Raw genomic sequence first — 27,154 nt, 5'->3', positions numbered from 1 at the left:
CTTCTGGGGGCACCTCTGGGACTCTACAGTTTGCCCAAGGCTACACATAGTGGCTTTTCTCACCAGAGGCACAATGGAGAATTAAATCCCAGCCTCTGGCTCTGCAGCCAGATGCCAAACTCACTGTGCTACCCAATTAGCTACTTTTTACTCTGTACAACATCTGAAATATGTAGTATGATTTATGAAAACTGAATTTTACACTGAAATTTAAGTGCTACTCCATACAGGATGAAATTTTTATAACATTTCTCCTTTCAAATATTATAAGTAAACACAAAATAAAAATAAAATGTAAAAAAAGAGAGACAGGAATGTGGTGGCACATTAAAGACCAAGTTTTATACTTTTTTAATAAGACTGATGAAATGAACTTGTCCAACAAGAAAACTCACATATCTATCTATCTATCTATCTATCTATCTATCTATCTATCTATCTATCTATCTATCTATCTATCTATCTATCTATCTATCTATCTATCTATCTATCTATCTATCTATCTATCTATCTATCTATCTATCTGTCTATCCGTCCGTCTATCCGTCCGTCTATCCGTCCGTCCGTCTGTCTGTCTATCTATCTAATCTACCTACCTACCTACCTGTCTATCTATCAAACTTAGTTAAGGTAGCACTACTTTTTTCAAAAAATTAAATTTTGGTTTGTACCTGGCCTGTGTTAGTATACTTGCACAGACTAACACAGCTACTCCTTTCAAATGCTTACCATAAAAATTTGAGCAGTATCCCTTCATTGAAATTAACTTACTGCTCATGGTTGAAAAGAACAGGGTACAACATTTGAACGAAAGAGGAATGTTACTGAAAAAAAGTTTAATTTATTTTACAGATTGTACAAATAACAAAGTATTAAACATCAACTGTACATAAAATCATACTTAACAGCATTAGACAAGATGATCCAGACAGACTATATCCCAACAGTGCACACAAATGGGACCTGGGTATACTCAATACCAGTAGTACTCTTGAGGAAAGTTGCCTTCTGCCAACTTGCTTCCTCTAATATATACAATCAAAACAATTGTGCTTTTAGCCTATCCAGGACATCAGTATTCTTTTAGGTAGGTAGGTAGGTAGGTAGGTAGGTAGGTAGGTAGGTAGGTAGGTAGGTAGGTAGGTAGGTAGGTAGGTAGGTAGGTAGGTAGGTAGGAAGGATGGAAGGAAGGAAGGAAGGAAGGAAGAAAGGAAGGAAAAGAAATTGCTCAGCATAAGAGATATGTGTGTACCTTGTGCCCAGCAACAGTTTGTAACTCTCCCCCTTCCCACTGAATCAGAACACAACTCTTCAGTTACAGTAAAAAAAAAAGTGGGGTCATTTGTTATCCACGTACCCCCCCCATCCCTCCCCCTAGCTGGTCTCATTTATCAGGAACACAGACCAAGCTATGGATAGGGAGTTCAGCAGATGAGATCCTGAATGATATGCTGAACTAAAGAATGACATGTAAATGTCATTATCTGTCTGGGGATAAATTTCACTTTATTGGACTGCATCATGAGGGTTGAAAATCTTATGACGCCACACATCTACAATACAGTGGGAATTCAAAGGACATTGTAACCACTGCTGAACGTTGCCTCAAAGTAGACTAATTGTTGAAACCCCTGTGAACTTTTAATGAGATGGTAAAAGGGTGTGTGGCCTTATAATTCAGAAGGAAAATGTCTTCAAACTCAAGCTTGGATCTAGGTCTTGCCATGCTTGGAGTAGACCAGGGTAGGCAAAATCGCCCCCCCCCCCAGGTTGTTTCTGAGGCCACCTGCTATCCCTTTCCCCCTTACTCAAGAAAACATGAATTTCCATTCCCATAAATTACTGGGAACCAATTTTAAGTAGACTGCAGGGCCCTTATTCACCATTTAACACTTTTGAAAATGATTTAAAACAATTCCCATTTAAAAAAATAACAATGGGCTTCTAAACTCTAGTTTGTCTCTCTTTCTGAATTTTGATAATCTGTGTGGCCCCAGGAAGGTCTGAGCGCAGAAATATGGCCTCCAGATCCACCAAGACAGCCCAGCACCGGAGTCGATCCTCAGGTCATTATTCTGTTCAAGACAATCAGAATATAAAGATCTGTTGTAAGTCAAGATTGCCCCCCCCCCTTTCTTCTAGAGTAAGCTCCAGAAAAGTTGCATTACACAAGACAGCACTGCCCATGGCAAATAGGGCAAGAAGATTCTGGCCAATGAAAACAAGATAAACAAGATAAGAAATTCGTTCATGACTAACATAGATATCAGTGGCTATACTCTCAGTACAACTAAGTTTGGATTCAATTGCTTTCTTTCTTTTTGAAAGACATTGTGGAGTATTGCAAAACAGAAAGCTATCTGTTCGGGATCCAAATTCAGTTGACTAGACTTCACATTTTAACAGGGGAACAAGAAAGCGGGGGGGGGGGGGGGAAGAAGTAAAAATATCAGATATTTGTCTGAACAATCTTAGGAACTCCAGAGTTTCTAACAAAATGAAACAAAAGCAAGAATGATAAACACACAATGTAAAACATTTATGAGCAAAATTATCCAAAACAATTAGTTTTTCTATTTTGCATTTTTAGAGATTTTCCCATTGGTGTGTATTAAGTTTTGCATATTAGGAATATTGGAATAGTGCTGTACAATATGGAAGGGGAAAACTATTGCAGCAAGTATTCATGGCATCAATTCAGCAAATTACTATGTTGTGGGAAAGCATGGACTATAATTGACTATTTAGCAAATGCAGCCAAGGCTTAAAGAGATGAAGGCCAAGACATTGTGATTAGCAGGGACAATGATAGCATCTTACTTCCTACTCAGGTTTCTTTGATCTCACTGAGATTAGCTGAAGGGGAATTAATTTTCCTGGCAATAGTATGTTGTGTGGAGGCACCCACATTATTTTGAGTATCAAGTATATTCAGTAAGTTGATTTGAAAAGGCAGTTAAGACTGATTAGCTTTAAATAAGACCTGACCTTACTGGAGATGAAAATGGCTAGAATAGATTTTTTGAGATGGGTCAACATAATTGAAAGAATTCTTCATGGGGTCATAATTAAAGTTTTGGAAGGTGTCATGATGACCATTTGCAATTCAAAATTGACAAGTAAACCCTTCACAAGGCAAGAAACTTTGATCAGCTTCCTCCTGATTAAATGCAATAATCCTGCTGTTCAGGGAAAACTGAATGTGTACAGTACTCACGTCCCTGAAAATCAGCAAGAGCTACTAATTCTGACAAATAACAAGAGACATGGGTTGTGCTATCTTGCCTTTTATATGTTTTACACAAACCAAAACCTGACCAAGTTGGCAGTGCCAATTAAAAAAAATCAGTTGTGATATCTTGATCCCTAGGTCATTATAAATCTTCAATTAGTTATGATAAAAATTAAAAACAGGCTCAACACTGTATATTTTCAACACTGTATATTTTAACTTGCACTGGTATCTTCTAAATCTTTTCCCTTTTTTAAACCAGACTTCATTTATTTGTCACTTTCACAATACTTGCCTATACTTTTTGCTCAAAAGTAATGTCCCACTAAGAAAGAGAATATTTTTTTTAACGTTACAGCTTCCAGAATATTCCAGCCAGTGTATGGCTACTGGCTATGTTAACTGGGGTATTTTTGGGAATTGTAGTACAAATCTCTCTCAATTTGTTTTCCTCTCTGGTCCCATTGTGGACAAAGAGTTTATGCCTAGCTAAAACTGCTTAGGGGTTCAAGTCTGTCTTAATGAGAGATTGGGAATATGTGGTCCTCGATGTTGTGAAAATATTCTCACTTTACTAATGGCTGTGCTAACTAGGTTGAAGAAAAACTAGAGTAGAAACTTTCCTCAGCCCTAAATTATAGGAAATTATTGCTTGGAAAATACTTCTGTCCCTGAGGATAGTGACCTTAAGGTAGTCATCCTTGAATGTTACAGTTTTTCAACACTAAACAAGCTGAACAAGAATTCATCATCTTTTTCTCTTCTGACTTGAAAATGGATAAATATGCTTTATTATATTACAGGGTGTTTACTGGCTCATCGCTGCAAAGACATCTGTCTAACTAACCAACTATTGTTTTGCTAAGCAACACTGTGTACTTTCTGCATTTCAGTCCTTCTGATTTACTATACAACTATGTGTATACTTGTGCAAACTGAGAACAATGATCCGTGCAACTGATTGATTGAGTCCACAAAAATGTAAAACATAAACTAATTTGTTCATCTGTATAGCACAATTTGGCTTCTTGTTCTTCCTTCTATAGTCTAACTTTACTTAAATACTGACATCAGATTTGAGCTCTCAACTCTTCTGGTGATGGAAAAACCCAGAGACAGAAAACACTGAAAGTGGTTTTAAACATTTTTTAGCACTGTTTAATTACGGACATGTGGGAATAGCCTGAGGAAGAGGGAAAAAGAATACACCAATATGAAACACAAGGTTGTGGCAATAATGGCACTAGTTCTAACTTCTTCATGGTGACTGTATATAAATTTACAGTTTAACGGCCTGTCAGGCTGGACTGGTTTAAAATCACTATGTTCTGAACAAACAAAGGAAATAAACATTTTTCTGGCAATTTCTCAGAGGTGGGACTCCCCATCAGCAAAAACTGTAGCACACGATTGTTCTTTTCTGTGTTCTCTACAGTCCCCTCTCCCCTAGTGTCATTCTAGAGCACTGTGGAGTTGCTAGCAGGAAAGCAACCCCCGCAAATGGTGAGAAAGTTTGGAAATAATTATGCAGAAAAGCTCTTTATTTTTAGGAAAGTAAGGAAAAATGGAACTTCAGGACATACTTCAGGAAAAAAAGTCTTCTGAAAAACTGCAGCATTTTGCGCCTTCCCCAGACTTCCCAATATTACATTTTGAGGGGCCATGGTAGATACATTTTGTTTCTGTAATACGGCACCTTCCCTGTGGGTCCAGTAGCATGTAGGAGCAAGGAAAGTGTTATGTCCATCTCCAGGAAAAAGCTGAAGCTACTACTTTTGTGGAGTAATGCATCATCTTATTTCTCGTAAGTTTTATTTCTTCATGAAAGGGACTTCAGTTTTTCTACCTCATTTCCAGGGCCCTTTAGAATTTATTTCAGTTACAGGCTTTTGAGCTCACTGTAACCTTGGACGGTGCCTGACAGTGCTGGTCCCTCTCTTTTTGTATTTCACATTTCTTCAATACTGCAGGTTCTCTAGCTGGTCAGTGATTCTGGATATGAAAATCTTTGCAGAATAAGTAACCGTATGGTATATTTTTCTGGGCTTTAACTCAAGGGTGAGAAGTTGGAGGGATGCACACATACATATACCTTTTATCCACCAAAGACGTAAGGGAAGCTCAAGAATCCCGAAGCTTATCCAGACAAGTATAACTGAAAATACTGCTTCTTTGAAATTCCGTTTCAAGAATTTCTTTCAAAAGGATGGTCAAAGTTTCTCGTGGAAGAAATGTCTGCTACAGTACTACCAAAAATGATTGTAACCCAGTGGAGTGAGGTGTAAAACAGAGGCTTAGAAATATACCAACCTTAGAACTTGTGATCTGTAAGGTAGTCACATGAGCTCAAGATTATTCATGTGAGATGAAATGCTACTGTCAGCCTAGTCTTCCTACAATCCAATGAAAATCTAATCTATTTCCTCTTCATCAGTGTTTTTTTCCTATGGAGATGGTAGAAATCTGAGATAAACGGGCAAAGAAATCAGAATTTAATTCCCTCACCTCCATTCTTGGAAGCTGAAATCACTCATTAATTTTGCTTCAGAACTTTGGATATTTCAAGGTATGCAGCCATTCTACTTACAAACCAGCTATACTATATTGGTGCCATTAATAATTCTCTCTCTCATGGAACAAAACCACAGCAACAGAATGTCTTGTCTTCCAAATAATAATAGAAAGTAGAGCTCAGAAGAAGAGAAAAATCAAGGGAACGGTGGAATTATCTACTGATTATCAGAACATTATAAAGTTGGGGAAATGGGCATATTGTCCAGCACTATTACACATAGGTAAGTTAAAGGAAATGGGGAAGGGGACCATTCGAGACGCAAAACCAAGTTTCAGAGTTACATCTTATTTCTGTTATTTTCAATCAATTATCTTATCTTAAGCAAAGACATAAGAAAAAAGGGAGCATCCATTTGGATGGTAAAAATATTCAAGGTGAACATAAAAGGAGTGAAGTCTAAATAAATAATTTGTTCATCAAACACAGAGACACCATTTTAACAGGAAATAAAAGTGACTGAAAGCAGTTTCTTCAGCAGCACAACAGTACACAGTACAAAATGTACACCTTTTCAACATCAGAAAGTAAATAATCCTATGTCAATTACAAAATCAGCATAATCTTTGGTACCAAATGTAAGGGCACCTGCTTGTCAACAACATCATCCTTATTTGCCGTAGAAATGAACAATCTATAAATAAACAGTAAGTGTAGGGCCAACTTACTTTTTTTTTTGCTCTTGTTAAGGCTTGAACCTTTAGCTAAACTACAAGTTACAACAAATATGCTTGAGGGGTTTTTCCTCTCAATTTTTTCTTTTGAAGAGCATCAGGCACGGTTCCAGCACCTCTTCCTAATCTGGACCGGGCAACCACACACCCATCTGATGGAAGAATCTCTCTACTAGCTGCTCTAGAACAGGTGTGACTTACTGCAATAAACAGCACCTGTTCTAGAGCAGCTGGTAGATTGGGTAGGTTCAGGAGGAAATTAGAAAATGGCCAAACGTCAAATATGCTTGCAATCTGTACTTAGTTCCAACAGTTACACTTTCTTTCTTCACAAAAAAGAGCCCAGTATTATGAAGACACTATTTAAAAAATAACTACATGTTTAATGTGTTGCCTTGCTTGAACAGAAGCACCTAGAACAGTCTCCCTTGACCTTCAGGTGTCTTTGACTGAATTACTATCAGCCACAGATTCAGTGGGTGCAACTGGATGAGAATAAAAGTTGTAGTCCAATACAGTATATCTAGAAGGAAACGGGTGGGGAAAGATGGACATAAAGCAAATGGGAGACACTAAGCCCTGAGCTACAAGTTATACTGCTCAAACACAGCTTTTGTGAAGTTATGCTTGTCCCTCCCACCCCAGCCCTGCAACTCTGTAGGGGTAGAATGAATATTTTTACGCCACCTTTGTCACCACCGCATACTGCAGGCAGTGCTGGTACAGAGCCTCTCCAGCAAAACCTGGTGGTCAGCTCTCTGTATGTTACAGCAGCAGTAAGTCATTACATGGAGGCTGTTTCAGCTGTACCGCATACATATGTCAAGCATAAGCTGAACAATAAAACAGGACACAGATTTTTAAATGTACTGTATAGGGGATTTTCTTTAAAAGTAAATCCTTCTAAGACCACTTCTTGAAGATTAGTCAAAAGGTTCATATTGTTATCTTTTTGAAATCCCTTGGGGGTGTCAATACCCAAACACCATAGAAAATGAATGACGATTTTAAAAACGGGGAGCAGGGAAATAAAGAGAGAGAAGTATTATAATACAAAGTCAGTCATTCTCTTGATTGAAGACATTTTGCTTGATCTTTTTGTCACTTGCTACTTTGCCAATTCCACCATTTGTTTTTTTTTAAGGTTTATCATTTTGGCCGCCGTATGTTTGCATTTTGTTTATGCCTAGATCTCACCTTTTGGTATTTCTTTCTATGTCACCTGACAAGGTGGTGGCAGATGAATACTCAATAAACTGGTTCCTTAATAGGTGATGAATGCATCACTGGATCTTGTAAACACTACCGCTTTTATACATTCAAGCTTTGTTCTTAGTGAAAATGGCACTTGCTCGGACCATTGCACTCAAGATTTAGCACTTCAAAAGGTAAAATATTAGCTGGTTATGGAGTCCTTCTGATGCGCTTCCTTGTTCTCCAATGGCTTGTTACAGTGCACTGGGATTATATCCACTGCTTTGATCCCACAGATGCTCCTCCAAATCTGAATAATGAAGCCCATTTTCTTTCCTTTCCTTTTTGTACTTGACTTGTGCTTTATTGCTGTACACATTTCCCCGTGGTCAATTTAAGTGCGCCTCTGTTATGTAACACATTTAAAGTTTTAAACTCTAATGGCATCCTATGGGGACTGGCATTGGAAAAGTATCGATACTTTAGGTCATCGTAATAATGATACTTGACTGGTTTTCCATTCATATCCTTTGGGAAGGGCCAGAATCCATATAGGTGAATTTCATCGCAGAACCTCGTGGCAAGCGTGTACATGAGAAGTCCTGTGCTGGGTCGCTTGATGAAAACCTTGTTGGTCAGCCAGTAACTGCAAGAGTTAAAATAAAAAGGAAAATTAACAGACACACATTTGATTGTTAAGATGTTTTGTTTCAGCTCGAGAACCAACACTCTTAAAGAATTCCTTACCTTCTTCTTTGTTTAAAAGTTCCTGATGCCATAAACTGGCTTTAAATACAAATTGTTGCATGCATCCTCTCTCAAAATACCCATAATTTATTAATAGTTACGTTTATAACCTGCCTGAATCTCCCTGGTTCCAATCTATCACTCTGAGCACTAGACCACATTCTTTCATGAAGCAAACAAAAGCTGGGACTTACATCAGGAAATGGTATAAAGGAAAAAGGATTCACCTCTCATCTCCCATGCCAGCAGGATACTCCTGATTCATCCTCCCATCTCTGTGTTATCCACTCTCCTATGTGTTTGCTCCCATCAGAGATCCTTTATCTAGCCTGCCCAGTGGGACCCCACTCACAAGTATGATGATTGAGAGATTCAGTGCTCTGAACCACCCTTATGCCTACATAGATCCTAATCCAGGAAGGCTTAAATGTACCAAAACATATCTGTGAGAAATTTAGACTGTATCATACAGGACTGTTTGTTTCACTAATCCTAGATCACAGTCCTTTTCTGATGTTGAGTAGAATCTCCTGAATACTGTACAGCAATGCTGAAAATCTGCACTGCTGGGTTCAGCGTTGGATGCTATTAATCACATGTTGAGCAGGGTTTTTTTTTCTCCTTCAAAGCATTTATTGCTCGTGACTTGAACTTCTATAAAACAAAATGTTGAGGCAACACTGACCAACATGGGTGGGGGCATTAAAGAGAACACTTGCTAATTTTAGAATTATTTTCTCTTAATTCTAGGAAGAAGTAGCAGCAAATTCTCCAGGAGATAATTAAGGGCCACTTGTTCTAGCGCATGTTGAATAAACATAAAACAAATGCATTTTGCAAGCAGACAGTATACTAGATACTTTCCTCACAGAACTTTAATTCCTTCATTTTCATTCAGACTTGTTGCTTTTCCATAAGCTTCAATCAGGAGCACTCTTGTTATTATTGCTAGCTGAAGATAAAACAGATAAAGCGATGCATTCCACTCTTAACTGCGCCAAAACACTGGATGGTAATTATGTTAGTAATTATTCATCAGTTCCACTTATGGCAACTTAATGAAGGTGCAAAACCAGCATTAATTTATTAGGTGCTGTTGCATATATTTTAATGTACTTCTGGTGTGTGCTGAAACACTGCATGTATTTCAAGAAAAATCGAGTGCAGGGCCTGATAGTAATTATCTACCTGTGTTACATGGGTTAAAATAATTTTTGGCTGAAGTGGACGGAACAATGGTCCTTGTTCAAACAAGAATTATATGGCGCATGGGAGTCTCAAGCCACTATTACTTGCACACAAAGCTGAAAGTGTTATCTGACCCCAAGCGATAGCAGAAGATAATAGAAGCTCCTACTTATCACTAGGAAATAGAGGTCAGGCATGTGGGTATCAATCTGGATTTCAGGCTGTACCTCAAATTCCCAATTGGAAGTGGCTTTGGAAACAGTCACAATTACCCTGTAGAATCTGGACCTGTTGCGGAGATCTAGCTGTAGGATTTGCAGCAGGAAATGTCTCAGCTTGCCAGGGCTGAAGCTGAAGCAGAAAGCTGCTTTCGTGGCTCAAAAACTCTGGCACAGATTTCACAGGGAAAAGAAGAGCGAGGGCTACAATCTTATTTTGTATTGGAGCCAAACACAAAAGTGGAGTTTTGAAAAGTAACTGTCCGTGCTGGCTGAGGAATTAAGGGATTCTGAACCGAAATCAAAGCAACTTTAAAACAGCAGGTGAAAATGGCTTTACCTACACAAAGAAAATGTTGGAGTGGGGGAATATCATTGAGGTTCAGCCACTGTTCCTATCAGTGATCTTCTAAATTAACGCTAATCCTTACAGTGAGTGGATTTGCCAACCACACAGACTGGCTGTGGGTTAGCCAGCTTGATCGATGCCAGTGCCTAGAGCAGACCATGAGAATTGGATACTTCAGTTTTCTTTGCTTGGTGTCATACCTGGGATGAACATCAACAGGACTTTTACTGCCTTTTCTGTGTCTACTGCTCATTCCAATCTGCTATCCTGGCATATATGCTCAGAGGCACATTTTGGTACCTAGCCGGGGAAGAAAAGCCAATCAACAGACCCTCCTAGTGAGTGCCCTTTGCCACCAAGGTGCCAAAAAAGAAATGTCAATGCCCGTAAGAATATATAAAATGTCTCCACCACCACCACTGCATAACTATTGTCAATCTCAACCATTTAAAGCAAGGGAAGGACGCTTCCAGATCAAAGACCAGGATTTCCACATATCCTCTTTTCTTTCATACATTTTAGAAACCAACATCTGTGAGTTGGAGAAAACTCCCTACTGCTGCTATACATGGGAATTCACTCTGCACGCACACCATCACTAGGGAAAAGTTTCTGTTTTGGATTACAATCCCAACCGACATAGCCAGAGGTCAACCAAACTGGAGGTGGAGTTCCGCAGTGCTGAAGTTCAAAAAGAGTAATTTTCAAAGCTCAGAAGGAATTGTTTAGGGGACTCTCAAGAGTCTCTTGTCCCTTGCAAATACCTGACCCCACTTTTTGCTGAGGGTGGCCATAAAGTGCTTCTAAAGCCTACCTGGCCAGAAATAAATACATTCAATCCAAAGAACTGCAAATGGAAGAAAATTATCTACTAACATTATTCCACAAAAGAGGACGCACAGGAGCTTCTCTACGAGGTTTTACAATTGTTATTTTGGTCCTGCATGTACATACTGTAACTTTATGTACTTTATTGCATTTTAGGATTTCACTTCATATTTCTTGTACAATGCTCTAGATCAAATACTGTATACAAAAATAGTTTGCAAGCAGAAGTTGTATTCTGTATGTAATTGGACATACAGGGACCCAATCTTAGGTACCCATCATCATTATCTCATAATGTAGGGGACAGAGGAAGTATGGTTCTCTGGATATTGATAGGCTACAGTTCTCTCCATCTTGCACCATTAGTAATTTTGGCAAAGAATGGCAATATCTGAACAGCCACAAGATGCCCAACCTATTGTAGCTTACAGTCAGGAGTGCAAACAGAATGGCTTGGACTGATATAGCAAAGATAGCATTCTGCAAATGACCAGCCAAACAAACTGAAAACAGAACAAAAGATTTATTCTGTCCCTTGCATGTACAGGACGATTCAACATGAACTGAAGTGAATCTCATCACCTAGCAATAATAACTGGTCCATGATGTATGGGCAGACAGGCAGATACAAATATAAAAAGAAAGCTTAGAGGAAATGGCTACTCTACATATCCAAGCAGAGATGGGGGTATTCGTATACAAATATCCCCACGCAGCTGGATTTAATGAGGGTTCGTCCCCGGGGCCAGACTGTCCACTCACATGTCCTGCGGCGGTGGCGGCCCCGCTCATCTTTCCAATTGCTCCCAGAGCACTGCTCTCTTCGCGCTCGACTGGCCACTCCAGGCAGGGGGAGGGAGGACGAGTCTCCACGCACAGCTGCCAAGTAGCCAGTCGAGTGGGAAGAGCTCTGGGCGCGATTGGAAGAATGAGCAGGGCCACCACTGCAGCAGGATGCATGAGTGGATGGTCCAGCCCCAGGGGGCACACCCTCATTAAGCCAAACTGTGAGGGAATATTTGTATATGAATACAAACATCCCCATTTCTAAAAGCCAGGCATCTTTACTGCAGTTGTGGCTGACTGTAAATAATAGTGGATTTCTGATTCCTTATGTGCCCTGACTGGTTCATGCCACCCTTTCTTCACTTGACTGTGTACTTTCATACTCAACCATAGGAATAAATTTAGTTATTTGAGTTTTCTCTCAGAAAATGAAACAAACACATGAATGAAGCATTTCCCGTATTTTGACATACCTGTATGCCTACACATCAAAACCCCAAGTTTTGATCTTGTGAAATGACAAAGAGACAAAAAAGTAATTCTTGGCTTCTGTATAAATAAAAAGGAGCCTAAACTGAATCTTAGTTTCTACAATTCAACAGCACATTTAAAATTCCAGACTAACATCCACAGCTTCCAAGCTTCTCAAAGTGAATCCAAGTGCATCCAAGTAACAAAATGACTCAAGGCATTTAACCTGCATTTTAGAACTGAAATCCTTTTACAGAGCCTGGATTTGTAATTAATCAGCCAACAGCACATCTCACGGCAGCAAATCCCTGGCTTCCAGTTTTTACTGAAAGCAATTTTAAAATTGACCCACATGTTTATGTGGCTTCTATAATTTATTCCTAGATTATACTACTGAACTGGTTAGTGACAGCACTGCTGTCATGCTAAGAGATCTGTCAAAGCTGATTACTGGAAAACTGCTTAACCAGAGAAGTAATTGTTTGGTTAATGGACTGTATGCGTTAGGTCTATTGTACAAATGAGCAAATTCAGGTAATTCTTGATCACCATGAAATCCTTTGGCCAGGGTAGAGTTTGTTGAAGTACAGTATACAGATTCTACCGAGGGAATTCTTCTTCCTCACAACAGCCCAAACCAATAACATCGCCCCACGGGAATTAAGGTCTTTGGGCCTTGACGAACATACATTTTAATAATCACAGAACAGTAAACTATTATTTGATAATGTTTCTTAGCTAAAAACTCACTTTGCATGTGACCAGCAGTAATGTTCATACACTACAAGTGCTAAATCAGGAGCTACGCACACAGAAGGAAGCATTCAACATGCAAGTCTGTAGGCTGAAGCAAAATTAGGATTACTAGATTTCTGTTTTAAAAGATCCATGTGTCAATGTAAGAAGTCCTCCTTCTGAATCAGAACTACGCTTTAGGACAGAAAGGAGTAGATACACACACACACACAAATCCTGAACACTTCTAAATGATTCCCTTTCTTCTGACTAGTAAGCACACATGTTGTCTATTTCATAATGGAACCGTAGATTTAAATAAATGTTTGGAATGGATTATTTTTTTTAAATGATGGCAATAGTATAATATTTATTTATACAACAAAGAACAATTAATAAAACTTGACCAAATATTGAAACACAGTACCTTTTCTCCTGCACACTGCATAATGCACATAAGCTGCTATATTGTTGAGAGGTAAGACGTCCCTGTACCCAACTTGCAGGCCCAATGCAATCATCTATAGCTCTATTTACAGTTGAGAGACTGTGCTGATCAGGATGCATTCATCACCACCCTCCTCCTGCTTTGTTTCTCTAAATAAGTATTTCTCTATTGAGGTGTCACATAGCATGGTCAGACATAATCCCAAATGGACAGAGTTCTGCTGAGGCCAGTGTAGTTTGGTGGGCAGAGCAGAAATTCAGGAGACCTGGGCTCAAATTCCTATTTGGTCCATGAAAATTCACTGAGGAGTTTGGGGTGAGTGGGTGGAGGGTGAGGGTTATAGTAAGCGTAAAGTGACTTGACAGCAGGTAATTAGAACAGAAAATCCTCCAACTGAAGGGCTGCCAGTAAGAAGTCCTCATCTTAAATGTGTCCTCCATCTCAATGGTTGTCCTGTCCAAATCTAAAGAAACAATAGGTGGGAAATCAAGGGCCTTGAAACTGCTGATCCCCAGTGAGCAGCACCTGGACAGCAGACTCAGCAGATCTCTCACTTCCACAGATAAGTGAGATATACTGCAATATTTCATAAATTCTTAACATCATTTCTAGTTCTGCATCTATACATACAAATTAGCACAGACAGTTTGCGCAAATCAGTACTCCCTTTAGCCCCCACCCTTTTCTGGAGACATGTCAGAAGCCACCCTAGCACAGTAAAATATCTTTTTGTTTGTTTGTTTGTTTAACAATTTCCTTTTCAGCACAAAAGGCACTCAAGTTGCATAACGATAAACAAACACAGGTTAGGAAAAAAAATCAGAACAAAATACATTAAAATGCATGCCAATTAAAAACAAAATGAAAGATACAGCTAACATTAAACCAGTTAAACTGAGTTTAAGGCCAGCCTGGATTGCAGGTCAAAAGCCTGCTTACATAAGAGTGGCTCTGCCTGCTGGTGGAGAACCACAAAAAAAGAGAGCCAACTCAGCACCTTTGGCAAGGACTTCCGGAGACCCATTTTTTCCTATGCATCTCCAACAGACATGCTTTCAATGGCAGTGGGACCAGCAGGAGGCTTGCTACATGGTACCTATAGAAGGAGAGGTAGCCCCTAGGGCACTTTGTTACCTGAGACAGAGCAGAACGTTAAATGACACTGTAGCTTAAAGGGCTACTGAAGTACAGTGGTGCCCCGCATAGCGATGATAATCCAGTCCGAAAAAATCGTCGCTATGTGGATTCATCGCTATGCAGGGCAAAAAAGCCCATAGGAACGCATTAAAACATGTTTAATGCATTCCTATGGGCAAAAAACTCACAGTTATGTGGAAATCCTCCATGCGGCCGCCATTTTTGCTGCCCTGTAAGCGGGGAAAGGGCACGAAAACACAGCGGGCGGCCATTTTCTTCTCCCGGTGGCCATTTTGGAACCACCGATCAGCTGCTGGAAAAACATCGTTATGCGATAATCGGTAAGCGAAACAGCTTACCAATCATCGCAAAGCGATGTTTTCCCATTTAAAACATCGTTATGTGATCGCAAAAACTAATTCGCTATGCGAATTCGTCATTAAATGAATTGCTTGTTAAGCGAGGCACCACTGCATTTGTTACTTCAGGAAGGGGGGGAAGTGCCACAAATGATTCTTTCACTCTCAGGTAGAAAAACCATGAATAACGGTAATAATTTCAGTTCGCAGCCTATCCATGACATCCTGAAACAGATGCCTAAGGTGGCCATCTCACTCTACCTAATGGTAGGGCTTACCCTGGTTACCTTTTAAATGGGGGGGGAGGGGCCAAGTCATGATCCAATGGCACAGCCCACAGTTTTCTACAGGTAAAGCAAATGCAAATAAAAGTCTCTTTGAGGTGTATATGTCTTTGCATTTCCTTGCTTGCATCTTTTAGTCATTTGCAAGCCACCTTGGGGCCTTTTTTTGGGAGAAAGGTGGGAGAGAAATTAAACAACAATGAACCTATTTCTGCTATTCCCCACCTCCCATTTCCTATTTATGTGAGTTTCTGTGGTAAAAATCACAATACTGAGCACTACCTTCCCTGCACAGTACCATGAGTTCCATCATGTAAGAAAGGAAGGAATAAATATAAAACATGAAAAACTGCAGAAAAAGGGAGATCCCTAACTATCCGCAGAAAAATAAGGTGCTGAATTTTTCAGAGCAGATCAAATATGGTTGATCCTTTTTTGAGACCTAGGAGTTTGAAGTCCCTGAAACAACAAGTATTCATCAATCATCAGAGGATACCCTTGTCATTTTGTCACAATTTGTTAATCTATTTTATGGTCCCCAAGTAGTGCATTAAATAATGAAATTGACATCTGTCACTGTATAAGACTCAATTTGTTCCAAAACTCATTTTCCTCAGGGAGAAAATGTACTTAATGCAGCATTTTGTTCAGCTGCTTAGTGTATTTCTTGTTTTTGGGTTTTGTTTTTTTGTTTTTGTATATTTGACAGCTTTAAAGCCCTCTGCTTTTAAAAGATTTTCTTTCTTGCAGTTCATACTTACTCAAAAGGAAGTCCTGTTGGCTGAGGATTGCAAGGGTTCTTGTCAGGGAAGCTGTGCTTGAAAGGGAAACCTTACATATCTTTGACAAAACAGCTTCATGGCTGAGGCAAGTGTTGCTTATGGAACACAGCATTATTTACTTTCATCTCCCACCTATGGCAGATAAAAGCCCTCTCTCTTGAACAGCAGCTTATTCCAACTGTGCAAAGTTAGGTTTCCTCTTGAACTGCTGGATAGCTCAATGGTTTAAGTATCTGGTGGCGGAACTGACAGGGGCTGGCCTTGATGATCCACAGAGTTCCTTCCAGCTCTGCAATTCTAAGATGATGATGATGATGATTAAATGAATGGAGCAGGGAGCCACTCAAGACACCCTACATTGTATCCCAAAATTGTGTAAACCAGAAGAGCATCATATTTTACCTCAAGTCTGAGAAGCCTCTAAAGGTGCTAAGCACACATACAGATCTCGACAGCATGGCTGCCTAGAAACTGTGAAAGCACAGCTATTCCTACAGCAGCAGCAAAACAAAATCGAAAGACTTTTTCAAAACACAAGATTCTCAAGATCACTGATCAAGAATGGAAGAAGAAAAAAGTAGGCACACAAATCATGTACCCATTGGTACATTTTTTTCACAGCTACATTGAAAAGAAAACACATGCAAAACATGGTAATACCACTATAAGAACTTCACATTTGTACTATACATTGTTCTGTGGTTTCTTTTATTCATCTAGAGTAAGGGTAAGCAAAATCTTTCAGGTGATGTCTGATGACAACTCCCAGCATTTCCCACTGCTGCCAGGGATGGATGGACACCGGGATCTGACAACTAGGAGGTAGCACCTTCCCCACACCTGATCTAGAGTCCCTTTTATTGCTGTCATTGTGCTTGACAGACCGTTTAAGTCTTATCTTGGCATGCCTGAACAAGCCAGCAACTCTTCAGTTAACCACAATTTCCTAGTCCAGAACAAAAGGGGGAAATCAAAATTAATTACAAACAGTGGTTGAAATCCTGTTGCTTTTTTATGCACACGGAAGGCAAATGGCATAATATTCATTTGTTGCTAGTTGGCAATTAACAAGTCCGTGCTGAGATTCTTGAGCCTGTGCCAAGCAAGCGGGTGCAGGCGCTCCTGAAAGTCACAGCAGCAATTTGTTATTTTGCTGGCTAGAAACAAGCTGTTCGCCTTCTGCATCTGTTAAAAAGGAACAGGGTTTCAGCCAATGATTTTTTTGGCCACTCTGAGTGGTCTTTATGAGGAAGCAATTGCTCACTGTGTGGGAGTGTGGTGTGGTACAAGGTGAGACATGGCTGTCCCAATGAAGTCAAAAAGACCTATGGTTTCTAGACAGTGCAACATTTCATTCTGCCAAATGTAACCAGCTGCAAAACTATAATTACCTTGGCATATACTAAAATACATAATTATGCAGCAATTTGGGAACACACTTGATTTATGCCGGGTATAGGACAATGAAAGACCTACATAATTCCTAAAGAAAAAGAAAAGACATGTTTCCTAGACATTAATAACGATACAAATTCTATCCCTGTTCCCTCAAATAATCAAAATAAGCCAGTTAATTTTCCGAGTATGTGCTATTAAACTGGTCAAAGTGTTGTATGTTTTCTTAAAATGGCTTTCATTATGGTATTTTTTTAAAGTGCCTATTGCTTTCACCGCCCTGCCATCTCTTGATGAAGATCATCAATATTCAATGAAATAGTATAAATAAAATGCAAGAAATTAGTCCACTGAGGTGTGAAAGAGGACTTTGGTGAGTCCGAAGTATCTATCCACAAAAGAAGATGCACAATTTGCTTCCAATTAGAGATAGATGTATGTGCCTCTGCACAATTTGCTTCCAATTAAAGAAGAACAAATTGGTTAATTTGATTTCACTTAATTTATGATTTTTTAAAAAAAGAATGAATCCCTAATTCACTCCATCCTTCTGTTCTTTTTACATTTTTGGGGAAAACTTTTTGAAAACGCTGTCATTTGGAAGAAATCTCCAAGAAAGTAGCAGCATTAATCTGCCTGGGTATGTTGGGGAACAAAGAATACACTTACTTAATTATGCACCCGTAATTTCCCACCTACAACAGCTTTGTGGGCTATTAGTCTGTTCCTAGGCAGAATTCAAAGTGCTGGATATGGCCTATAAAGTCCTACACAAGTTGGTTCCAAGTCATCTCAAAGGTCATATTCTCACCTACAAGACCTTTCAGGCTTTGGTATCTACTAGAGAGACCTTTCTTATGGTCCCACCACCTTCAGAGGCAAGTTTGATCAAAACTAAAGACAAGGTCTTCTCTGTGGCTGCTCCCAGGCCCTTGAATCTTTTGTTGAGTGGGGCTAGATTTGTTGCCTCTCTGGTGTCCTTCCATCTTCTGAACATCTGAGCAGATTATGGTATCTGGCTTCAGAGCTGGAGATTGGGAGTTTGATTCTGCGCTCTGCCTCCTTGACAGCGCTAGACTTGATGATCCATAGGGCCCCCTCCAGCTTTGCAATTCTAAGATTGTAAGATTATTTAGGCAGACCTTCTGCAACTAACAGCCTCAAACACTGGCTTTTGGCTGATTTGCTAGCTCTTCCTCTTTTCAGGAAAATTAGTACTTTAATTCAGAGATTTTAAAGTGTTTTAATTCTAACTGTATTTTAATAATAGAATGAATTTAATTCTACGTTCATATCTGTAAATTTATATTTGTTTTTGTTAACTATATTGTAAGCTGCCTTAGGCTTCTAGGAGGAAGGTAGTACGTAAAAAGACTGTACATTATACAAATACCAAAGAAGAGCAAAATAGAGAAGGATGAGTGCCTTTTAGTTCTCTTATTGATTTGTGGAGTGTGAATTGGACTTCCTGTTAAGTCTTTGCTGGGGCAGGAGCAGGGGATAAATGTTCTGTGTTTCTGTGCATTGGGAATGACTGGCTTATTCTGTCATTTCAGGTTCAGAGACACGACAGAATTACCTCCCCTCAGAAGAGAATGTCTGCTGTAGCTCTGCTTCTGTTGTCCTATTAAGGCTATCTGCTTCCACTAACGAGATTCAGGACTCATGAGAAACAAAGTAGGTGGGTTCCTCTTAATCCAATTCACTCTAAAAGAAACCTCTGAAAACATAAGTGGAAAGGCAATATCTGAATAGTACTTAAGAAGGGATTGGACTAAGAAAGAAGCGGTGGTTGGCAAAAGGGGAAAGAGAAAAAAGGAGGAAAGGCAAAAACATGTACCTCTTTAAACAGGAGCAGATTTTGGTGTGAGCATTTGTAGATCAAAATCCATTTCTTCACACATCCCTTCCTCCTTTACTTTTGCCAACATGCTAAGATAGACAAAAATGTTATTTTTTGGGAAATTCCCACAGCTGCAGGTGGTGCTGGAAAACTCCAGCTTCAATGTACAAAAAGAACTTCAGTGCAGATTTTGAGGGGATATCAAACTATAGCATTCACAGCTGACAAGCCACGACTCCTCACATTTACCAGCAGTGGCCAGTGGAACTGTTTTCCAAACAGAACGTCCACCACAGTCCTATGATGACTGAGGTTAGCAGCCAGTTCCTCTCCTTGTCTTTATACAGTGGGGTGATTCATTCATCATTATCTTTGCCCAGTTACCACTGCCAAATGGGGTGTCCTTGCTGGCATCATCTCCACCAGGGATGCCTATGACATCCTCCCAACTGACCCAGAACAGAGGCTTCATTTAATGAACTTCCAACTGGCAAACATATCCTTGGTTACTGTTGAATGTGCCTTCACTCAAAATAACCCAGACATATTTGTGCATAGAAAGATAATATAGACAATGAGAGAGAGAGAGAAACAGAGAGCATCCTCCTCTATAATTCATGTGAAATATTCAGTAATAGAAGAGGTGAATGAAAAAGCTGGGATTTATTATGGATGTGCCTTGCACTGGATACAAAATTAACAGAAATCCTAGTTTATCTAATCCTAAGAATACCTGAAAGTAAGCCCCTTTGATCTTCATGGGATTTATTTCCTGGTAAACATGCACAGGATTGGGCTGTAAAGAAGGGAAGGTTAAACATATAGCTGGGACTATTTGTCATCCAGAGTTTTATTCTGGGGAGTTGATTTATCCCGAGCATAAAGATTGCAACTATCTAACATTCTAACACCACAGGTACGTTGTATGTGTACAAATTTTGATGTTAAGCCTGGGAAGAAGAAAAGGCTCAGCATGTCAAGTAACTGACGTATGATCTTTCAAAAAGAAGGACTTGCAGTATTTCAAAATAATACCAAGCTTATATAGATGGAGCTCGTTCTCACCATCAAATACGTACAAATGTATGTAGTCAACCGAAAAACGTAGTTTATGCATGAGTAAGAGAGCTGTGTATGATCTATAACTAATGCACAGAGATATCCAATTTTATATGCAATCTTCTGCTTTGGTCTAAAAATTAGGTACTCTATCTCAACTTTAATGATAATTAAATAGAAATTTATGTTAAACTTATTCCACTGAATTTTCAAATACATTATCCAGCTTATAATTTATGACTCCACTCAGCCGTCTTCAATATTGTGCCCTCTATGTGTGTTGGACATCAGCTGTCATCCTCTTCCACTATTAGGGCCATTGCCATGTTGTCTCGAGATGACAAAAATGGTAAAACAGAACATTTGGAGGGCAACCAAAGTGGCAAACTGTGTTATCATAGACAGGCGGCTTTTGTTGAGAATGTCAGCCCTATGTTGAGTTGTGCCCCCCTTGTAACATTTAGATATGTCTGTGTATGTTGTGACATCACTGCTAGCTGTATAAAGGGCTGCTGGTGATGGGAGCATGGAAATATAACTAGAAATAGCACACTAGGGATGGTTAAAGATTTTCATTGCCTCTGCATTTCAAAGCTAACAAATCACCATGTCTTACCATCCCGAACACATTCGTTCTCATTTGATTTTCAAAGCTAAGCAAGATCAGATGTGGCTAAGTTGTAGGATAGAAGGCAACCAGAGAAGTATCAGGGCTCTCCAATCAGGGTTAGGAAACAATGCTGCTGATCTCTGAACAACAGTTGCTAGTCACCGCTGACAAATAAAGTGTGCTATTCCTTGGTTAGAGGCACCAATGGCATGACTGAGTTTAAGATAGTTCCCTTTGTGTGCTCCTAGACGGACGCAAATCTCCTGGACTGGTGTGCCGATAGATCAAATGGCTATTATCCCTTGGACTTTGCATTTCCTTTAAATGTAGCAAAACATATATAAAATATGTATGCTACAATGAAATACTGTAGTTTTAAAATTATGAAGGTGAGGATTTTGTTTGAGTCACACCACTTAAGCTACAGACATAGTGTGGGCTGTTCAACTTTTCTGCTGCTTGAGTAAAGGTTATCCAGGAACAGCTTCTGCAAGTGGAAGGCAGCTATGCATAACGGAAAGCTTCACCTACATACATAACCAACAAACGTCTTCCTAAGGAGAATATGTCACATTTCTGTGCCAGCACTCTTGTCTCTGCCCAAGAGGTCCCTGATCATAATGTTTGGAACTACTTTCGAAAATACAAATTATCTGGGAGAAAATACTTCTTATTAGGAAAAAAACACATTTCGATATGCGTTTGCAAGCATACGAAAATCTGTTTTTGAAAACATTTTAAGATGGAATGAACTCATGAAGAAACACTTGAGCAAGTGACAGGGGCTCAGAGCTGACTAATCCTTTCATCCCTATGTGCTGAGATGTCAAAGGGAGGAAGCAAATAATTCAACATGAGCCCAACTGCTTTTAGCAACATCCATGTTACAGAAAGCTGATGTGGTACAACAGCTTTCTGTACAGTTCCTGCCAGAAAGCTGGTGTACCACATCAGTTCCAGATTTCAGTGAGGAAGAGGGGTCAAACTCCTACTTGGCCACGGAGCTCACTGGGTAACTTTGGACCTGCCATACTCTCTCAATAAAGCGAGAAGAAGAGCAAGCATGGCAATGAGAGCAACTCATTGCAGGAAAGGCAGGATACCAATGTAATCAATCAATCAAATGACAACATGGCATGACCACCCATAGGTAAGTATTTTCTGCAGCTTCACCTGTGCAATGGGAGTGACATTACTAAGTGCACCAGACTGCCACTAATTAAAAAGTGGATTTATGCAAGTTCATAAACCATTGTGCATGAGTCATGTACACTCCAACACTAAAGAAGGAATTATTTGATTATTGGCCATCTGCAGTAGCCAATGACATTACTTTAATCACACAGATGGAAAGACTTTAAGCACGTTCAGCAAAATGCACTTACGGTGTCTTTAAAGTTCTTGGCAGTGTGATGGTTTATGCAACTTCTGGATCCTCACATTTCCACTGCTTTTTTAGCCCTCCACACTTTCAGGCCAAATGTCTGAATAAGGCAACAGCCTTCTTTTTCTTAACAGAAAAATATGTGTTAAATAATATGTGTTAATTAATATGCATAAGTCCCATTTTTCCCACAGAAATTAATACATATAGACAAAAAAGAGAGGGTAGAATTATAGATTTATTTGGTAAAAAGCTGATGATCTCTTTGGTTGGAGTATAGTCCCAAGGATTCCATCAAGGAATCTGTGCCATCGTTTTGTTGCTGACACATCTTTCAAAATGTAAAAGCCATGTAAAGGAAAGGTACTTTTCTGTCTTCAGTGATTAGCTAATGCAAGAAGTACTAGTTATTCAGATGTATGGTAGTGGTTTCAAAACTGTCCGTAACCAGCTAACCAAACAATGCATTACACTATACTGTGGTTCATTATTAGATAGATGGAAATGTACAACCCAGCCACAAAATCCCAGAGAGCATCCTAAATCAATGCTCATCTGTCTTGAGCTATATATCTCCTGATTTAAGGAGAAACAAATTGCTGAACTGTAACATTTCACCCTACGACTCCTAAAGGTATAGCAGCAGACAAGTGCTACAGAGTACAGAATTCCTTTACTCTTTATGTTTTGCCTAATACAGTAGACGTCATGGATAATGAGGGTTCTATATCAATTAATGAAAATCATAAATCTAATGTTAAACAGTATCTATTACAAACATCCATGCTGTTTTTAAAGTAAACCAAATGTGATTTCTTGTGTAAGTACCACTGTCCAGATTACTGCTCACATTATGGATGTAAATTCTTGATTCTGTCTCCTCACATGTGAGGAAAAGGAAGCACAGAATTATTCCCTTTGTCCTGTAAGTGTGTGAGGGATATTGTGGATTTTTAACTACAGAAAAGAATGATTTTTCTCAGCGCAAACTAGCACAGAACAGTGGGCAAAATCCTATTGATGCAGGCATAATGTAAAGTTCGCTTTGTGTACCTGTGCCGGTCATTACACCTAGCAACAAGTTGTTACACAATCAGTTGTGCATCCCTGGCGAGGAGCAAGGATTCTTTACATCCCTAACTCACAGCAAGAACATGTCTAGACCTTTTCAAGTTGAGCCCCCTGGAACATACAATCATGTGAAAAAGTAAGCACACCCTCTTTGAATTCTAGGGTTTTGTTTTTTTTTTGTATCAGGACATAATAAAAATCATCTGGTCCTTAGCAGGTCTGAAAATTAGGTAATTACAACCTTAGGTGAACAATAACACATGACATATTACAGCATGTCATGATTTATTTTACAACACATTTTCCTCTGGCAGCTTTTCTCACTCTCTCAGCGGCTGCCCCTTGTCTGTCAGTCCACTGCTTGTCTGAGAGCATACGGACTCTCTTCCAGGCAAGGGGATCTGGAGACATACTGCATACAGGCAGCTCATCCAGTCTAGGCCACTAGTTTGAGATTCTGTGACCAGACAAAGCATGATCAATTATTTCAGTCTTGGATGGCACAACATGGGTGCACAAATGTTAATGTAGAAGATTTCAATGAGCAGTATTCTTAAGCAGCTCATGTACAATAACTCCCATTTTATCCAATGTGAAAATACACAATGACAAAGGGAGATTGAGTCAAACATTCCATTTCCTTTTAATGGCAGGTCCCACTCAGTGAATCAATACTACCTTCTCCCCTTCCCTCTTGGACCTCAGTGAGTGCTAAGTATTTCTGTTAAATATTTTAGGCACAGCAAGATTCCTGTTTGAAAAGCAGATACCGAATCAAAACACCATTAGCATGGCCTCCAAGCGTGATGTTTTTGTTCTCCTACAAACGAAAAAAGGGCTCCGTTCCTGTGGTATAAAAAGTACCTGGAATATGATCTTCACAGCAATCCTATGCATGTGTATTTGGACATAAAGTCTACCAGGGTTTACTCCCCAATCAGTAATATTTTTTGCGGGGGGGGGGGTAATTAATGTGATAAGTACATGTATTTCTGAGTGTGAATGCTGACAACTATGGTGCAGTGCAGCTGTATTGTGAGACAATCATATTTGCTGAAAATACTAAATTGCCTTTGGCTGCTAATCTTTTATTTATTTATTTTTAAATATATGGCTGAAGGTCCCCACAGTCTTATGAATACTTCATTTTCTTCCAGGAACATGGCCTGGTACCAAATTCACTGACAGGACATTCCAGGACAGGATTTGCTGACAGGACAGTATATCTGTTCTTCAGGCTGCTTTGAAGATTTCTTTTTGAGAATGCATGTCGTAATCATGGTCTTTTTCTTAATGTTTATGCAAGAATATATACTTTTACAAGATCAGAAATGGGCAAATGTGTCCCTTCAGATATGGTTAGACTTCAGCTTCCACAAATTCTAAGCCTAGCAATCTGCTAGTGAGGTACTGTGCAGGAACAACTAAAAAGCCATCCCCTAAGATATTCATTTATTTCTCTTAGACCATCAACTCAAGAGCCAAATTGTGGGAGTGAATACATTGCTGAATTAAACTGGGAGCTGGTACAGGTTCTTCAAAACTGATTTAATATTGTGCGTGTTTTGTGGAAGCGTGTGCATTCTCATGGAGCAATGTTCAGTCTAGTTGTAAGCATTGTGGTATATTGGCACTTCAGCCATCCAGATGTGAAGATGTGAGTACTCCATAAGATCTAACCACCTGATGAAAAATGATTTTTGCAACTTGGTTATGCTTTCATATGTAATCTGTTGATGTTAGCTTAGAACAGCCAGCTATGACATGATAGGGTTTTTTTTAAAGATTTGTGTCAGGCCCTACATCAGGTACACATTAAGGTGCCCCGCATAGCGACTATAATCTGTTCAGCAAAAATCGCTGCAAAGCGATTTTGTCGCTATGCAGAAATAAAAAGCCCATAGGAATGCATTAAAACCCGTTTAATGCGTTCCTATGGGCAAAAAAACTCAACTTTAAGCGAAAATCCTCCATACGGCGGCCATTTTCGCTGCCCGGTAAGCGAGGAATCCGGGCAAAAACACAGCGGGTGGCCATTTTATTTACCCGGTGGCCATTTTGGAACTGCTGATCAGCTGTTGGAAAATCATTGCTATGCGATGATTGGTATGCGAAACAGAGTACCGATCATCGTAAAGCGATATTTTCCTATCTAAGCCATCGCAATGTGATCACAAAACGATCGCAAAAAATTGTCGCTATGCGGATTCGTCGTTAAACGAGGCACCCGTTAAGCGAGGCACCACTATACTTCATTATTATCTGCTGATAACATCTATTACTAATAACTTGGTCTTGAATTGTGTTTATGAATCCCTCAAATTTGGCCTGAAGATGGCCTAATTTAAGCCACCAATTTGATTGTTGCTTATTGATATGATCATCCAGGAAGCAACTAGACTGCTATCCATGTAATGGTTTTTCAAGTAGAGATGGGCATAAAGCACTTCATGCTGTGTTGTCTAAGTCAGGGGTTCCCAACCCCCAATACACATCCCGGTGCCGGTCCGTGGCCATGGCAGGACCAGGCCGCAGAGACAGATTTATGCATGTGCTGTCATAGAAATAGTTTCAAAGTTTTAATATATGACCCACACATAAATTCTTAAGGTTGAAAAGCTCATACCCATCCACAGTTTGTGGCAAATAAATGTTGGAGGTTTTACATCCTTCCATGCTGCTTCTAATAGGTTTCACTGGGAGGGGCTTTTCTGAGTTGGGTGACTGTTGATCTATTTTTGTTGTTCAGTCATTAAGTCGTGTCTGACTCTTCATGATCCCATGGACCAGAGCACGCCAGGTTAATATATCTACCAGTAACCAATAGGTCCCTCCCTGCTCCTAAATTAAAAGAGAGCCACACCTCTATGCTGAGTGTTTTCCCCCCTTTCTGCTGTTTGCTGGCAGTTAGTAGTGCATTGGAATTAGTTTATGTTAGTCTATATTCACGAAGGCTTTCACGGCCGGGATCTAATGGTTGTTGTGGGTTTTTCGGGCTCTTTGGCCGTGTTCTGAAGGTTGTTTTCCTTAACGTTTCGCCAGTCTCTGTGGCCGGCATCTTCTGCTGTCCTCTGAAGATGCCGGCCACAGAGACTGGCAAAACGTTAGGAAAAACAACCTTCAGAACATGGGCAAAGAGCCCGAAAAACCCACAACAACCATTATGTTAGTCTGTTGAGGCCTGTTGCTGTAAGTAGCCATTTTTCCTTTAGTTTGCTGTTTGATCTGTTCAGAACTGTAACTAAAGAAAATGGTTTTTAATCTTTCTCCAACTAACGTCTGTGTGAGTTACTGTGACTGTAGATGTCAGTTGATGAGAAAAAGGATAGACTAAATCAGGCAACTTGAGGCCATTCTGCTTTATGAATCCCTGTACTTCCACTGCACAGCTAAAGGAATTTAGCCAAGATTCTAAACTCTGCAACAATAAAGATGGTACATACATGCCTTTGGACAATGGCAGCAGTGTTCAGACTGAAGGATCTCTGCAGTTTGTTAGTTTTTCCAATTTTTTATTTTCAACTCTGGAATCCCCTGGAATTGCAATGTCAATGATCCAGACATATTTTTTCATTCTATTACTATTATGTCTAGTGTGTTATATTCATATTGTCTATTGGTTTGGATCTGAAAATCCCACAAGATCTTGGCTTTGTCATTTTCAGATACTTTCTCTACCTGATTCCCGTAGGGGTTTGGAGGATGGCAAGTTATATTTTTGTATAATGACAAGTGCGCTATTTTGCCATTCTATTGTGTCTAATTTTGTAATCTGTTTGTGAAATCTT

At 39.6% G+C, this 27,154-nt stretch overlaps 1 protein-coding gene across 1 annotated transcript in view; it reads right to left on the bottom strand.

The window, feature by feature from the left end:
- Positions 1 to 821: 821 nt before the first annotated feature.
- Positions 822 to 27,154, bottom strand: part of ST8SIA4 (ST8 alpha-N-acetyl-neuraminide alpha-2,8-sialyltransferase 4) — a 129,962-nt gene continuing 103,629 nt past the window's right edge. Inside the window, exon 5 of the mRNA XM_020794409.3 lies at positions 822 to 8,318. Within this exon, the coding sequence (XP_020650068.1) occupies positions 8,036 to 8,318 (283 nt within the window). The 3' untranslated portion in view covers positions 822 to 8,035. The remainder of the gene's footprint in view (positions 8,319 to 27,154) is intronic.

This window comes from Pogona vitticeps, chromosome 2 (genome assembly GCF_051106095.1).
Source record: "Pogona vitticeps strain Pit_001003342236 chromosome 2, PviZW2.1, whole genome shotgun sequence".
Classification (NCBI taxonomy): Eukaryota; Metazoa; Chordata; class Lepidosauria; order Squamata; family Agamidae; genus Pogona; species Pogona vitticeps.
This window is presented reverse-complemented; position numbering and strand designations above follow the sequence as displayed.